This window comes from Danio rerio, chromosome 16 (genome assembly GCF_052040795.2).
Source record: "Danio rerio strain M-AB ecotype USA chromosome 16, GRCz13ab, whole genome shotgun sequence".
Taxonomy (NCBI): Eukaryota; Metazoa; Chordata; class Actinopteri; order Cypriniformes; family Danionidae; genus Danio; species Danio rerio.
Genome location: NC_141036.1, coordinates 27646980 through 27664704, shown reverse-complemented (window position 1 = coordinate 27664704; position 17725 = coordinate 27646980). Strand labels below are relative to the sequence as shown.

The following is a 17725-nucleotide window of genomic DNA, read 5'->3' as shown; positions in this document are numbered from 1 at the left end:
CGAATAGACATCCTGCGGTGTGATACGCGCGAATGGCGAGAATTGCGCGGTGCACATGGCGCGAATGGCGTGGCGCGAATTGAGCGTTTTGTGCATTTGAAGCGCTTATTGCGCGTTTCGTGCAAATCACTTGAGTTCGAAAATCTGAACTTCAGCGGACATTCGCGCCGTGTTAACCAATCAGGAGCTTGTTCTTGTGGGGGCGTGATTGTGACATATCACCTGTTGTCGGTGTCCCAGGGGATATCCCCCAGCAGACACCGACAAGAAGTTCATCAAACTGGGCTGGGCTCAGTCAGAAGCACAGCTGAAAACCTCCATTAGCCAGGTTCAGGAGGAGTCTATGAGCTTAAAGAGCTGGATGCACCTCTGAAATGATGTAGTGGTCTCAGACACGGTCCTAAACGTATCAACGCTGTTTATCAACCTTCATAAAGCACATAAACACTGTTTTTTCGTTATAAAATCCAAGTTAGCCCTTTAGCTTTGAAGCTAGAGTCACGGGGCAGATAGAAACCCTGCCCATCACGCAAATCCGCGTCTGTTCTGAAGTGAATTTGACACGCGAATGAAGCGGGGTTTGACGCGCGAATAGCACAATTTATCTGCGCGTTCCGCGTCTGGTGTGAACACAGCATGAGTACGTTAGTGTGTGAAGTGAAGAGGGAGAGACAGAAAAGGGGAGCGTTTTTTTCGCAATGAGAATTTCAGTGATGTTCCCTCTTTGGTGATTGGGCCAAGTTACATGTGTCCTCGTTCGTATTTTCTCACAACACTTAATAATAGTACGGAACACAACGGAAATGTTTCAAGGGCAGTACTTGTTTACTGTGCCATGACTAGTGCTTAGTGAAGTTGTAGGTGGACTTTAAAAAGTGAGTTTTTGGTTTATTTTCACATCTTGATTTGTCAGCGCAATAGCCTAGTAGTTAGCATGTATTTTCTCAACCCTACCCCCTTCTCTCTCTCCCACCTCTCTTCCTGTCTGATTACTGTCCTATCTAAAAAAGGTCAAAAATAAATCTTAAAAGAAAACCTCTTGATTCCATTGTCTTTTGTATTTTATCACGTTTTACGGTTGGACCTTCCTCACCTCGAGGGGCTTTGAAATCTGTCTATGTTGTAGTCAGCTTATTAATGATAATTTGCATTTGTATGCTGTTATTATTATTATTAGTATTATGTATATGCATATTTATTTTTGTTTTAATAAAAACTAGTTTAGATTTCTCCACCTGTCGGGTTTGGAGTTTGAAGATGTATGCATCATCATATGGGGCATAGGAATAAGAAGTGTGTTTGGAAATAACTCTTTTTCTTTTTTTGTACTTTAGTAAAAGTACAATACTGCAATTTATGCTCAAAACACACACGCAACTCATTAAGAGGATTAGCACAACCCTTTTAGACATGTGCTGGAGCACAGACCTTGTTTTTGGGTGACTTAAATGCTTTTGCAACATGCACTTTAGGCATTGCGCTTAGTTTGTTAAGTTCTTAGTTTCTTGTATGTTATTTTTGAAAGTGTAAGCATGACTTATAAGTTGTTGCAAGCTGCAGTTCACTTTACAGTCATTGTTGCAATTGTCAAGTTTCTGAATTCTTAATACAACCAGAGTTAAGACTAAGTTCTGTGAAATTTTACATGTTGTAAAACAAGCACAAATGTAAGAGTGGTGATAATGTTAGTGAAATTTCACATTCATTAGTGTAACTATTAATAAATCCATATTACGAGTAAGGATTTGTATTGAAACGACTGGATGTTGTGAAGTACTTTTTTGACAAGCAACAATTAACAAAATATTAGCAATGTAGCAAAATTTTAGTATGATTTTGTGGTTGAAAATTTTCTTTGTCAATTTGAAGGTTTGCTTAAATATGCAAGAAATCTGTGTAGGGGAACTTTTTCACCTTAAGGTGATCTTCCTAATTGCATCTATTCTTATTAAAATGACCACCAGGCAACAGTAAGAGTGCACCTTTAACTAGATAAAACTCACATCTTATATGGTATGATGCAAACAACCAATTAGAGCTCTTCAATAATATGATTTAGTACTTCCGTTTGTAAAAAAAATTGCCTTATTTCGTGTTAAATTCCAGTAATAGACCTGCCCTGCATCATTCTTACTCACTGAACTCTGAGAGGTTGATAAGCGGTCAACACTGACACTAACCAGTGATTTTCCAACCAAAAGTTTCTGTTTTATTTAGTCATGTTTTATTTGGCTTGATACACACTGGCAGTGATATAAAGATACAATGACCTAAAGACATAACACTCATCGTGATTACACTTGAGAAAAATGAAGAAACCTCCGTTACTGGTAGTGAGCCCATGGCAAAAATTACGCTTCAGCCTCAACAAATGTTTGCAATTATTGTGCTCCTGCCCACCCAGTCTCCATTCGCCTGCTTGCGTCAGAGGGTCTGCAGACCCAGACCGCACATGTGGCAATGATTAAAAGAGGAAGCAGAGCTGTGTGAGTAAGAGACGTGCAGTGTAGACTTCATACAGTATGTTCATTATCCTGTCATTTCTGTTTCACTTTTCACACGCTGGCCTCACCACAGCAAAGCTGCACTACCATAGCAACCACAAATGATTCAGAGTCATTGATAAAGCTAATTCCACCTTTCACTGTACTGGTATTTAATTCAACTAACTGATATTTGCATCCTTATCGCATATAACTAAGACATGCCTTTACATGCACATGAACTTTGATGACATCTTAATCAGTGGGTTTAATGTGGCTTGGTCCATCCATTGCAGATATAACTGTTTCAACTTCACAAGATTTAGAAGTGTGTTTGGGAATTTTTGATCATTCTTCTAGAAGCGCATTTGTGAGGAAATGCTCTGATTTTGGATGTGAAGACCTGGCACACAAGTCTAATTCTGCTCTAAGGGTGTACTCACACTATGTACAGTTGCCTTGAACCGGGCCAAAGCACGCTTGTCCCCCCTACCGTTTCCCCGAAGGCCTGCGCTCACATTACATTCGGGCCTGGTCACGTTTACGTCATCGATGATGCGCTGGTCATAAGCGCTCTCGCTCAGCACAATGGAGATTTCTCTAGTTATATCGTTTAAGTCGTTTGATATGCCGTGACATGCAGTCAAATATTTCGCCGAACAGATCAGCCACTTTTGACGATCATAAACTATCATAAAGTCCATGTGCTGCAGGAATTAGGAGGTTTGCTGATGGTGCAGCTGTCGTGCAGTGAGGGGTTTGCGTCTTTAATAAACTACGCAGTTATGAAACAGTCCCTTAAAAGTCACATCTTGCTTTCAGATTTGGGCTTTGGAGCGTTTTGCACTCACACACAAGCGTACCACGCCAAAGCCCAAATGAACTGCGCTCTGGCACACCTCTTCCAACCGGGCCAGGGCCGGCCAAGTAAACCGTGCCTGAGCCCGATTCACAGCGCTAATTCTAACTCTTTATGTTCTTTCAGGTTGAGGTCAGGACTTTATGCAGGCCAGTCAATTTCTCCACACCAAACTCCCTCATGCATGTCTTTAAGTACTTTGCTTTGTTTAATAGTGTGGATCAGAAAGACACTATGCCCTTAGCATATGTTCCTAAACTATGACACTATGTTCCTAAACTATGCCCACAAAGTTGGGAGCATTGGAATTGGCATTAAGTTCCTTTTAAAACGAAGAGGCCAAGCTGACAGTGGAATATGTAGTAGAAAGGAAATTTTATGGATTGACTCGAGTTGTACCTCACAATACCACGCTTGAATTCACTGAGCTCCTAAGTGCAACCCATCGTTTTACAGATGTTTTCGAGAAGCAATCTGCATGCATGCTTAAATTTATATACCTGTGGGCATGGAATGGCTTGGAACATCTGAATTCAATGATTTGGAGGGGTGTAAAAGTAGATGCCACATTCATCTTTCACGGTAAACAATATTTTAAAACCAACTGACTTTTATTTATAGACAAAAATAGCTGAAAACTCGTTCCAAATATGTTCAAACTAAAACTATACAGGTTTGGAAGAGGAGGAGTAGGAAATGGTGATAGAATATTTTTATTTAATCTTCACTTACAGTTGAAACCAGAAGCTTACATACACTGTATTAAAAGGCACATAACAATTAAAAAAAGTCAGATGTTAATGTGAGTAAACTTTTCTCTTTTAGGTAAGTTAGGATTACCAAATTTGTTTCTGTTATGCTTAATAGCAGAATAATGAGAGAGAGATTTTTTGAGAAATTGCTATAACTTTTCTTGAAAGTCAAGCTTACATACAATAAGATTATTATGCCTCTGAAAAAGCTCAGATGATGGTGTCAAGGTTTTGGAAGTTTCTGATTGGCTAATTGACAACATTTGAGTAAATTGGAGGCACAACTGTAGAATATTATTTAAGGAAAACCTCAAACACACTGCTTCCTTTTGTGACAACATGGGAAAATCAACAAGCCAGAAAAAAAAAAAAAAAACAGATTACAATTTGCTAAATTACACTGGGAAAAAGAAAAAATTATCTGAAAAAGTTCTCTCATTATTCTGGCATTTAGCAAATGTAAATCATTTAGATAATCCTAAAGGACCTAAATTAGTAAACGTTTAGTATGATTTACCATCAGACATTTTTTAAAATGGTTATGTTCCTTTTTTAGAGTGTGTAAACTTCTGGTTTCAACTGTAAATATAATGAATGATAGATAGATAGCTTCTAGATAGCTCTCCCTACAGTATAAGCAAATATACAGTTTAATAATATAGTTTAGAATGTTCTAAAAAACATTTAAATTAAATATTTACCTTAGAATATAAAAAAAACTATCAAAAAGTTTTGTTGGGTTTCCATATTTATATTATCATGTTACTATGCTAATAGTCTTTTCTGATCAATATGAATTTGATATTTCTGACTACAACTGACAGATAATAAGTTTTTTTTCATTGACATCCAATTACAGACACGTTCTGCGGGACTCCAGCTGTGTTTCTTTTTTTTTTCTTTTTTTTATTAAATTCTGTACCCACAGTAATTTCATGTCGACTGACATTAAACATTTTAACAGCTCTTTTTATTAAAACTCTGAACAGAAAAGTTCTCCTTAACATCTTTGAAGACAAAGTTTCTATGACACATCTAATAGTTAATGAAACCATTGAAACAAAATGATCAGACATGGCTATTTATTTTACACTTTCACAACATTGTAATTGTTCGATCAAGGCAAGAAAGAAGAATAGAAGTTTCATAAAACAATATTTGCACCTACATATTTTGTCTCTGTCTAAATCTTTTTGTTGCATCACACATGTACCAATAATTTTACAGTTGCAAATGAGACTTTGGGTGATGGTTGTTGGTTTTGTAGTTCAATAATCATTCTAACAGCCATCGAATAAAGACGCAAAAAAATAAATAAATAAAATAAATAAATAAATCACCTGACAAGAAATCCAAAAACAAGGGCAGAGGTTGTCTTTGAATTAAAATATCTTACTTTCCTCTTTACTTTGACACCAAGCCGTCTTCTATTTTGGGTGTTTTCTCTTAACAGCCATGACCTCAGCATTGAATTGGCGGACATCATCTTATCTTACTGCAGATAAATAGAGGTAAGAGGTGCCAAAGGAGACGAAAAACAGAAATCTGACTGTTGGAAATGATGATAATCATCAACGGTCATCACTAAAATCCCGCATGTTTAGATTTCTGAATTTTTGAAAAGGCCATTAAATCTTAAGCACTGTGATAAAATCCAGACATTGTAATAAAGTTTGCAGCTCTAAAATACACATTGTCCTAACAAACATTATGGAAAATTGCAGTTCTGTACAATAAAGTATTTCCCTCGCCCAGATTTGACTTAATGGGTTGTTGGGACAACAGCATCAAAACACTGAGTAAAAACCGTAAAAGGAGTTACACTCTGAGTCATGTCTGGCTATATTTAGTAGCATAAAGAAGCCTTTATAACTGAACGTAGTGGTGAAGTCGCATTCATACGCTCAGATTCACTGCCTCTTACATTTTCTCCCTGAAGTCTTCAAAAGCTCATTTCTGTTTAATAGTATTTGAAGAGATTAATTCTGAATAGTCCATTCAGTTTTAATTAGAAATGCATTCATTGTTGAAACACCCTGTGTTTAGCAGTGAATCAAGTATTTCTTCTTTTCTGTCAATATTGTTTCTTAGGCTGGATTAGAAACGTTGGTCCTAATCTGATACCATAACCGACACATTGCTCTATGGACAAAGAGAGACAAATTAAAACAGTAAGCAACATTTTTGGGAAAAACAAAACAAAACAAAACAAAACAAAAAAATAAACAAAAAATAAAACATCAACCCCTCAAAAATGAATTCATCATTTTGTGCACAAAGGATTTTTGTCTATTATTAAGCCTGTTTAAAATGTTTTTTTTTTTTTTACATTGTGACATTAATTTCATAACTATTTTCTTATTACATTCTTAACAGAGTTAAAGAAAATAAATAATGGATGAAATCATACTAAAACAATAATGCATTCCCTGTATGTAAATGGTACAATTTATCATTGTTTTATTAAATTGTTGTGCCATATTTTTATTTGCCAAATTTGTATCTGATCAGAACATTTTCCTTAATTATAAAATTTTCTGTTTGGTACTTCAGATTGTAGGGTGTTGTTTCCTTTACAAACTGTTCCATTATTTGTAAACTGTCTCCTTTACTTTTTAGTGCCATTGGTGGTGCTTTCATGAATTTGACCATATCTAATGAGGAGCTGTGTGTTTTTATATTTTTGCCATGACCCGCTTAAACTTCATTTCAACTTCAATTTATTCTGTTGAACGCAAAGGAAGATTAAAAAGAGTTGAAGAATGTTGGAAACCTTTAACCATTGACTTATATATTAGTTTCTTCTACTGTGAATGTCAACGATTACCGTTTTCCAAGATTCTTTAGAATATCATCTTTTGTATGTATTCAACAGAAAAAAGAAACTAATAAAGTTTGGAACAAGTCAAGAGTGAGTAAATGATGAAAGAATTTTCAATTTGGGTGAACTATCCCTATAATATGCTATACTAATTCTTCAATCCTGCCATCTAGTGGTCTTTTATAGCATTGCAAAATGACTGGTACAACTGGTAAGTGAGAAGTGAGTACTGTGTCAATTTCAGTATCTATAATACATGTCAAAATAAAGTTTTATTCACATATATGTCAAATGGTTATATCTATCTACAGTTATAGTAAAAAAAATAAATGTGTGTATTCTGATGGTTTTACACACTTGCAAAGTTTAATTCTCTAACTAAAGTGATCTCTGTAAGGTCAAACAGAACTTACAATAACATAAAGTAGATTAAAGATTATATTACAAACTCAGAGGGACTACAATTAAATATTCAAAGGTCTTTGAAAATTTGGTAATGCATGGTTGGAATGACTTTATTTCAGAAGGATTCTGCTGAGTGTAGTAATTTTCTACTACAAGTTAATTAGCAATCATTAATTTATTGGTGGACTGTCTGCTTAATGATCTGCTAACAGTTTATTTTAATGCTCCTGCAACAGACATTCTGCTGATTATAAGTACATTTTTCCTACTAACCCCAACCAGATTCATAATCAGCACAGTAGCATAGTTGAAGGGTGCCATGATTATTAAACGTCAAAGTGTAATAAAATGAGAACTAAATAAAATGTAACTATTTATTATGATGGTGGCTAAAGACATTTGGTTGCTAACAAAAAATTATGATCGACAAGTCATGAAAATATTTTCAACCTTAAATATTTAAACTTATCACCCTAAAATTTAAGTCTACTTATCAAGTCATACAAGCCGATTTAAGTTCAAATGACTTTTAGAGTGAACTCTCAGAGCAAAAATATAAGTCAACCACTTATTATTTACAGTACATAAGCAACTTATCCATGGGTGGCATGGTGGCACAATGGGTAGCCCTGTCGCCTCACAGCAAAAAGGTTGCTGGTTTGAGCCGCAGCTGGGTCAGTTGGCACTTCTGTCTGGAGTTTGCATGTTCTCTCCGTGTACGTGTGGGTTTCCTCTGGGTGCTGCGGTTTAGCATTGAGCTAACTACTCACCTCATAAAATGAGATGTTACGAAACACCAACATGGTGCAGCTAAATATCTTTCAATCTTTCAACTTCAATATAAACGACCCTGGCAGTAAGTAAGCAAGCATCTTATTCAACTAACCTTAATTTAACAGGGTTGACAAGTATTTTCTATGATAAACAGTAAAGAGTGTTGAAACTGAAAAATTACAGCGAAGAAATGAAGACATTTACCCCAGACTGAGGAAAATCAGCAGCATGGTTGCGGTCAGGCAGGCGATGAGGAGGGCAGGCCTGGGCAACCAGAAGCTGAACGATGGAGGAAACTGGGGTTCTGGACGAAGAACCTGAGCACAGAGATCCTGCAGGTGGACATGATAAGTCTGTGCCACAGGAACCACTGAGGGAGGAAAGCACAGACATTATTGCGCAGCGGTCAGAGATGTGACTGCTCGTGATTTGTGTGTGTGTATGTGTGCGTGTTCACCTGTGAGGTAGAAGTAAAGCCGGACGAGTGATTGCTCCTGAGAAAGCACTTCACACTGGTAGGTTCCAGATTGCTCAGGACGGGCAGAGGGAATGGAGTATAAAGGATCTACTCCAACTGTCACATCGTCAAACCGCTCCCTCAGCATCGTTCTGTCCTGTTCATCAAATTCAGAGGTTGGGAGTACAGAAGGAGTTAGAGAGAAAGACTCAGGGATTTGGTTCTTTAAAGTACTAGCACAATCTTGCTAACTTTAAGTTCAAGTACTGTCTTCCACATCACATATTAATTAGATTATAGAATATGTACGTTGAATGCACTACTTTGCTAACAAAACAAATTTAACAACAGACAAACAAACTAAACAATTTTTCTGACCCCTGGCAAATTCTGACTTAAAGTTACTTTAATGCAATGAGCAACTTTATTGCTCACACAGGCATCTTCCAAAAGATTATAAGACTATGTACAAATAATTCATTGTAAAAAAAAAATCTTTAAGTAACATTAAATTAAAATTTGCCATCGGTATTATTAATATTTAATAATATTTAATAAATTTATTAATAATTAATATTATCAATTTTTCTAAAAATTAGTTTTTAGTGTTTAAAAGCAAAAATGGTATTTTTTTTTTACTCAGACACTTAAAAAAAACATATTTTAGAGCAGTAATAACAATACAGTGAAACTGATATTTTTATCCAAGGTTATCATACTGTCACAATCTAATACTGACCCATGCCTACCTAAAATCAAATTTTAAAATGACAAGCATTAAATACAACAGACAAATAATGCAAATAAACAATGTTTTATGATTGTTTGGGGATTTAAGGGCTATTCAAAAGCAGAAATTAATTAATCACTATATAATAATAATAATAATAATAATAATAACACTATATCATTGTAATTATGTACAAATAACCTTTAAGCTACAAATGTTACATTTTTTTTGTAGCAAAATCAAAATTCTTACAGTCAGGCCTTAAAAACACTTGCAAATAACAAACTTTCGCTAGAAGGTTAAAATTTGAAATTACTCCACTATGTTGTCAACTGTAATGTCTGATCAACTTTAATTCTCACTACACTGCAGATTCCTGCAATGTGACTATGAAACCATATATTGTGCAGCCCTACTTGACTGTATTTATTGAAGTAGAATATATACAGCTGAAGTCAGAATTATTAGCCCCTTTGATTTTTTTTTCTTGTTTTAAATATTTCCAAAATGATGTTTAACAGAACTACGAATTTTTATAGTATGTCTGATACTATTTTTTCTTCTGGAGAAAGTCTTATTTGTTTTATTTTGACAAGAATAAAAGCAGTAAAAAAAAAAAATAAAATAAAAACATTTTTGGGACAAAATTATTAGCCCCTTTGAGCTATTTTTTTTTTTTTGATAGTCTCCAGAACAAACCATCGTTATACAATGACTTGCCTAATTACCCTAACCTGCCAAGTTAAGCCTTTAAATTTTACTTTAAGCTGTATAGAAGCATCTTGAAAAATATTTAGTGAAATATTATTTACTGTCATCATGGCAAAGATAAAATAAATCAGTTATTAGAAATTAGTCATTAAAACTATTATGCTAAGAAATGTGCTGAAAATGTTTTCTCTCCATTAAACAGAAATTGGGGGGAAAATAAACAGGGGCGCTAATAATTCAGGAGGGCTAATAATTCAGGAGGGCAAATAATTTTGACCTCAACTGTATAGAATAGAAGAATATATATATATTTAAGAATATATATATATATATATATATGTTTTTTTTTTTTTTAATGAATGACTTCTGTTTGAAGCTGAATGGATGGATGGATGGATGATGAATTAAAAGTACAAGTATTTGAAGCATACAAATCCTTTATTTTTTTCAATTAAAGTAAGTTAAGTGATTTGGTTAAATTTAAAACAGCACAATTTATGTTTAAAGCTGGAATAAATTACTTCCGAAATGCATACAAAAGTTTTTTGAAGAAAGACAAGGGAGATATAATCTGAGAGAACACTGTAAAAAATGCAGGGTTCCACACAATCCACTCATGTTGTCCCAAAACAAATCGATTAAGTTAACTTAACACTTATGTGGACTGAACATAAAAAATGAGGTTGTCCCAATAAAGTGGTTTAAACAAGCAAAAAAATATATTTTTTGAGTGAAGAACCAAATTTTTAGGGGGGTTGAAAACAAGAACAACTTTAAAAAATTGTGTAAGTCTGTATGTGGTGTGAAATTATGGAACAGTCTAGAACAGATTCTCAAACAATGTCAGGATATGAATCAGTTTAAAAAGTTGTATAAATATATATTAATAAAGAAATATAATGATGGATAAAATGAGAAAATGAGAAAGGTTTGATGAAATTTCAGTTAATGGATGTTTGCAGTACTACGCAGTTTTGGGTCTATGTTATAAAATGTAAAAGTACAAATGGATTCAAACATATAATATGTCAAAGATGCCTCATGTTTGTCTCATGTAAAGCTCATATGTCTCATGTAAAAAGAAGAGATAAGTAAAAGAAGAAATAAGTTGAAGTAACAGAAGAATTATGTGTGTGGTAAAGCGGTGGGGAAAATAATAAGCTTGTGCTTCATCCCGCTCCATTTTGACCATGTTGAAATGTATTTTTGTTTAAAGAATTGTTTTATGAATGATTTTTCTGTTAGAAATAAATCAAATCAAATCCAACAATAAATTGCAGAAAGAATGGTATATAACTGAAATACATTTATAATTGTGTCTGAATAAAATTAATACAAGAAACAAACAAACAACTTCTACTGACATTAATGAGCACAATGTGCAGAATACAAAGGACTGCCTAATTATAAACATATTATTAGTTTTACACATTAGCCATTTCAAACCTTGCCAGCTACTATGGTATTCTGTTCACCTGTGCGTATCTCCAGACTATTTCTACATCTGCAGGCAGCAGGAAAGGGACCTTACACCACATCTGAGTCCTGTTGTTCTCCTGTACAGTGATTTCCTTCCCTGCCAAAGTACACGCACACACACACAGCAGTACATCAGACTCAACTCTATAACACTTCACCTTGCAATTGAATGCCTTTTGTCAACAGAAGAACAGAAGCAGCCCAGTCTGCCCACCTTTTACCTAATTATAATATTTAAAGCGAGCCTCTAGTGCGAGCAGCCGAAGAACTGATCCGCCGAGCAGTAATTGTAGCTGTGCAGAGTGGAAATGAATACGGTGGTGTGTGGGAGACGGCCTGCCATCTTAGCTGACCCACAGGGCTATCTGTGCGCAATGATATTATGTGTGAAAGTGTGTCAAGACCCAGGGTTTCGTTTAACAACTTCGCCGTGCTCTTAAGTGAAGTTAAAAGCTGGAGATGTTTGCGCTGCGTAAATGCCGTTACGTAATTACAGAGGTGGTTCTGTCAGGTTGAGTTATAACATATCCATCATGTCAAGTGTGGAGAGAGCGGTGGGTGAGGGGCTACGCTGAAATACATATCATAGAAGATTGAACAGAAATGTGGAGACGTGTGGGCTCCTCAAATGTGGAGAGTTTGTGGACTCACCGGGACAGTCCAGCGGGAACTCACAGGAGTCATACTGACAGGTCACGCAGTTATAAACAGCACCCTGCACCTGGAAACCTAAACAGTAAAGTTGAATCCTTATTTATTGTAATAACAACACATTTTTACTTTGAAATAATGCAACTTTATTTGAAGACCAAAGAGCATGTAGCCTGACTTAAGTGAAGAGAAGATCTTGAATGTTGTTTTATCTACACTTAAAAATAAAAAAAAAACTCCTGATATTTGTTACTGTGGACCCCCAAATATAATGATCTTATTGCTGCAAAACATCCTCTTTCTAAAAAAATAAAGGCAGCTGAATATTACTTTAACCTCCTAGGGCTTAGTGGCCACATACTGTTGTAGTCAGAATAATTAGCCCCCTGAATTATTACACCCCCTGCTTATTTTTTCCCTTAATTTTCTTTTAACGAAAAGCAGATTTTTTTCAGCACATTTCTAAACACAATAGTTTTAATAACTCATCTCTAATAACTGATTTATTTTATCTTTGCCATGATGACAGTAAAAAACATTTGACTAGATATTTTTCAAGACACTTCTATACAGCCTAAAGTGACATTTAGAGGCTTAGCTAGGTTCATTAGGTTAACTAGGCAGGTTAGGGGAATTAGGCAAGTTATTGTATATTAATGGTTTGTTTTGTAGACAGTCGAAAAAAAATTTGCAGAAAGAGGCTAATAATTATGTCTCTAAAATTGTTCATAATAAATTTAAAACTGCTTTTATTCTAATCGGAATAAAACAAATACAACTTTCTCTAAAAGAAAAAATATTATCAGACATACTGTGAAAATGTCCTTATATTAAAAAAGAAAAAAAAATTCAAAGGGGGGCTAATAATTCTGACTTCAACTTACCTGGACAACACATTTTAGCTCTTTATGCCTTATGTTTTATTTTTTGAAAGTGTCCCAAACACTTTCAACTGGTTCAATTGGGCAAAATGGGTAAATAATTTTTAGAAAAAAACATGTTCAGAAATATGTGTGTATGCGTTATTAATGCATTAAACAAATCAAAAAAAAACCTGCTGTGTTCAAGGCAGAAATAAAGTGTTTTTCATTCTATTACACAATGGTGACTTTATTGCGTTTTATGGAAATTCGGACCACGAGTCGACATATATGGACATAATTTTTCTCTAAAAGTACATCATATCAAAAGATGATACTTAGGTTTTATTCTAATTAGGTTCCAATAAGCACAAATAGCAAAGAGAAAAAAAAATGCATGTCACAAAACAGCTTGGGCCTTAAGAGGATAAATATGTATCCAATTTTTATTGTGAAAGATGTATAGTAAGGCTGCACAATGTATAGTTTCAGCATCGATATCGCAATGTGCACATCCACAATAGTCACATCGCAATGTCGAGTTATTATATTATTGATGAGTTATCATATTATGATGGTAGTTAACCAGGAGAAACAGTTCTGGACACATGATAATTATGTAGTTATTGCAAATGGAGTGAAAGTTTTTCATTTGCATGTTTGTAAGCCCTGACAGCATTGAAAGTATTCAGGCACAAGAAATTTTACCATATGTAACTTTAATAAAGAATACTTTTATTGAATTATTGATCCAGTGACAGTTTTACATTGCATTTTACTTTTCAAATTCTGTCCCTGAATGCTATTTGATTGCCCCGAAACCATGAATCACTGTTTGTTTCATTTTTATCTTTGCTTTTAATTCATTTTTTTTTACATTTATGAATGACTCACTTCCCCACAGAATCATTCCAATCAATCTAAATGAATAAATTCTTTTTAAACAGCAGTTTTTAAGTCCTCTGATGAAATTATATATATCGTATAATTTGGTGAAATGGGATATTTATCGCAATACTTATTGTAGACAAACAAAATATAGCAATATCAGCATTTTACAATATCGTACAGAACCTAATATATTTTATAAATATGCACTTCAAGAAAACTCAGGACTCACTGTGTAAATATGATTCAATGTAATTTTGTAAAAAATTATTTATCTCTCCATATTTCATTGTATTTTAGCGCTAAAATGAAACGAATGTTATGATATTGCCATTTTTCTTTTTTTACAGTTCTTGCAAAATATTAGCTGGAACCTGACCCTATTTTTTTTTATTTTTTTTTGCAACCATATTTTATTGCATCAACAGAGAAAGGAGATTGCAATAATGAATCTAAACATTTTACACTATTTTTTATACATTCAATAAAAAGCAAAGTCTAAAAAGCCTCCTTTAAACAAATAATAAAAAAAGATCCAACAAATTCCTTTATGTATTCTAAAGAGGAACAGTAGTTCATTTTATATATTAATATAAAAAGTTCAGATGAGCCAGCAGTATATTCCAGTTTAAGCCAAATAACCACTAAAAATTAAAGGAATTTCCATTACCTTTAATTAATTGAAAAACAGGCCGCTGTAGTGCTTTGATTAATGTTTAAATGGTTAGCTAGATTCATTTTTTTACAAATTTACATTTAGTTTTTCTGTCATCTTTTTAACACCCAAAATTTATATTGTTATTAATAATATTATTATTATTATTATTATTATTATTATTCATCACTAATATTACTTGACTTGGACAAAATATATATATACCCCGTCTTTCAATGTCTGGAATAAAATATTAAAACTATTTTACCATTACCATAGACTATTTAAAATTCCATATACGACATTGAACAGTCAAGAAACCCAATACAGTATATACAGGGTTCCCACAGGTCATGGATGTTCCAGAATTGTGTTCTAGAATTGGAAAATTCACCTCAGCTTTCAGTGAATGTTTTGAAAGATTAATTTTATATATATATATTCATTCATTTTCTTTTCGCCTTAGTCCCTTTAGTAATCCGGGATCGCCACAGCGGAATGACCCGCCAACTTATACAGCACGTTTTTACGCAGCGAATGCCCTTCGAGCCACAACCAATCTCTGGGAAACAACCACACACACTCATTAACACTCATACCCTATGGACAGTTTAACCTATCCAATTCACCTGTACTACATGTCTTTGGACTGTGGGGGAAAACGGAGCACCCAGAGAAAACCCACGTGAAAGCAGAGAGAACATGTAAACTCGACACAGAAACACCAACTGACCCAGCCGAGGCTCGAACCAGAGACCTTCATGCTGTGAGGTGACAGCACTACCTTCTGCGCCACTGCGTCACCATATATTTATATACAGTCGAAGTCAGTATTATTAGCCCCCCTTTGATTTTTTTTTCATTTTTAATTTTTTAAATTCTCAAATGATGCTTAATAGGGCAAGGACATTTTCACAGTATGTTTGATAATATTTTTTATTCTGGAGAAAGTTTTATTTGTTTTATTTTGGCTAGACTAAAAGCAGTTTGGACTTTTTTAAAAGCCATTTTAAGGTCAAAATTATTAGCCCCTTTAAGCTATATATTTTTTCAATAGTCTACAGAACAAACCATCGTTATACAATAACTTGCCTAATTACCCTAACCTGCCTAGTTAACCTAATTAACCTAGTTAAACCTTTAAATGACACTTTAAGCTGTTTAGAAGTGTCTTGAAAAATATCTAACAAAATATTATTGCAAAGAATCATGGCAAAGAACTATACAGTACTATTTACTGTTTGTGTGTGTGTGTGTGTGTGTGTGTGTGTATGTGAAATAAATATATCATTTTAGGTATTTAATCAATAAATAACTAAAATAAATAATTAAATAAATAAAAATAATTAGAATTATATTAAGACAAATGAATAAGCAGATCAGTATACAATTTTTGCAAAGTTTCTCAAAAGAATTTCTCATGATCAGCTCATAATAGACACAACTCACCACATGGGGGCAAACATCCAGATACTGCAAAAACAAACAAACAAAACAAATCAAAACATAAAAACGCATTTTTACAGATTGCAGTTTCTAAAAAAGAAGACAATTGTGATAAAACTAGAAAAAAGTGAGGGCTGTGGTTTGAAGTAGAAGGCTCGGGTCTAGGTTTCATGTTTTCTCAGGCACAAGAAATGAAGTTATAATGTAAGTCTCACCTCTGGGCAGGCTTGAGGCCGCTGCAATGAAATTGTTTGCTGCTGCCTGTAACCTGGACTCATACTCTGTATCTAAAGAAGAGAGGAGACGGAAGAAGGACAGCACCATTTATCTCAATGTTACTCAAAGTGTGCATGTCAAAGATTATCTGTCTCCTCCAATCAAGATTTCTCTGCCTGATGTATCATGCCAGTCTCTGTCTGTCTTTTCCACTCTCCTCAATGTAAAAGATCCGTCCTCAAAATGGCGCATCGGCAACTTAATTACAGAACAAAAAGAAATCACCTGAAGCCAGTAGTTGTTTTTGAAATGGTTCACAGAGAAAATAACATTCTGTATTGTTTCTGTGTTTTTTCTTAGGGATAAATTATTTTGTTCTGACAATATTGCAGTCAAACCACTAGAAATGACAGGTTTACATTTTTACAACAACCAGCATCTCATAAACAAGGGTGTGGAAAGTGTAGGCAAAATGCTTCACATTTGCACAACTCAGTTTTCAGTGACTGTTGTGTAAGAAACTGAGCCTGCTTATTTTGTTGCCATCTAAGTACCGGTAGAGTTTACGATAAGAGCTAATAACTTATACTATTAGTATATGGATTGTGTATGAGAGTTAATATTTACACTGTAGTCTCTTTAACTGGTCTTTCCTCAAACAGTGTTATTGTTTAGACTGGTAATTAGAAAACCTGTTACCGTAATTTAGCTGCTGGTCAAATTCCTCTACTATAGGCATAATCTCAGCCATCAAAATATTCTTCAGCGTCAAGTCATATCCTCTCCCTGAGAAAAAGATAAAACAACAACAATATAATGGTAACAACAATACAGAAACACGTAGACTAATCATTTTTATGTCTTAACTATTGCTGTCTTAGTTTTTGCAACTAGTCTAAAGTGCAGGTTCCCTGACCAAGAAAATTTATCTGAAGCTAATTATACTAACCATAAATGAAATAAAGCCAAATAGACTTTAATAATGATTAGATGTTTTGTTACAGTGTCTAAAAGGGAATGTGCACACTTCCTCAAATGAAGCTATGTGACAACATTTTAGTAGCCTATCAAATCTGATACAGATCCAAATAGTCGTCCCTAGATTTCAACCATCGTGAGGGTTCAGGTGGTTTGAAAGACCCACCCCCAACTGACAAAGATGTAGAATTTGTCCCATACATTACTTATTTGTCCTATTTAACTGCTAAGCCATCATACATTGTGGAAATAGCCCATCAAAGGCTTTAAGACCAAGAAGAATCTGACGCAAGTAAAGTCATATTTTACCACTGACCTACTGTTGTTAAACAGAGAAAACATTTTACATCCGCTGCGTAAAACATATGCTGATTAAATTGGCAGTTCATTCTGATGTGGTGACCCCACATTAATAAAGGGACTAGGCCGAAAAAAATGAATGAATGAATGAATGAATGAATGAATGAATGAATGAATGAATGAACTCCCTGACCTCATCCCTCCTTTCTGCTTCAAAAAAAAAAAAAAAAAAAACTATAAGAAGCCATTAGTCAAAATAA

At 34.4% G+C, this 17725-nt stretch overlaps 1 protein-coding gene across 4 annotated transcripts in view; it reads right to left on the bottom strand.

Moving 5' to 3' along the window:
• The window catches only part of spaca6 (sperm acrosome associated 6), a 36846-nt gene that overhangs the window by 13548 nt on the left and 5573 nt on the right, over positions 1-17725 (bottom strand). Inside the window, exons 2-10 of one of the 4 annotated variants that reach the window (XM_087285001.1) lie at positions 16887-16973; positions 16364-16445; positions 16187-16258; positions 15975-15998; positions 12123-12200; positions 11468-11568; positions 8552-8708; positions 8299-8464; positions 5043-6236 (exon numbers count right to left, since the gene is read on the bottom strand). In XM_087285001.1, the coding sequence (XP_087141127.1) occupies positions 6182-6236; positions 8299-8464; positions 8552-8708; positions 11468-11568; positions 12123-12200; positions 15975-15998; positions 16187-16258; positions 16364-16439 (729 nt within the window). In that variant the 5' untranslated portion in view covers positions 16440-16445; positions 16887-16973 and the 3' untranslated portion in view covers positions 5043-6181. 4 annotated transcript variants of the gene reach the window in all.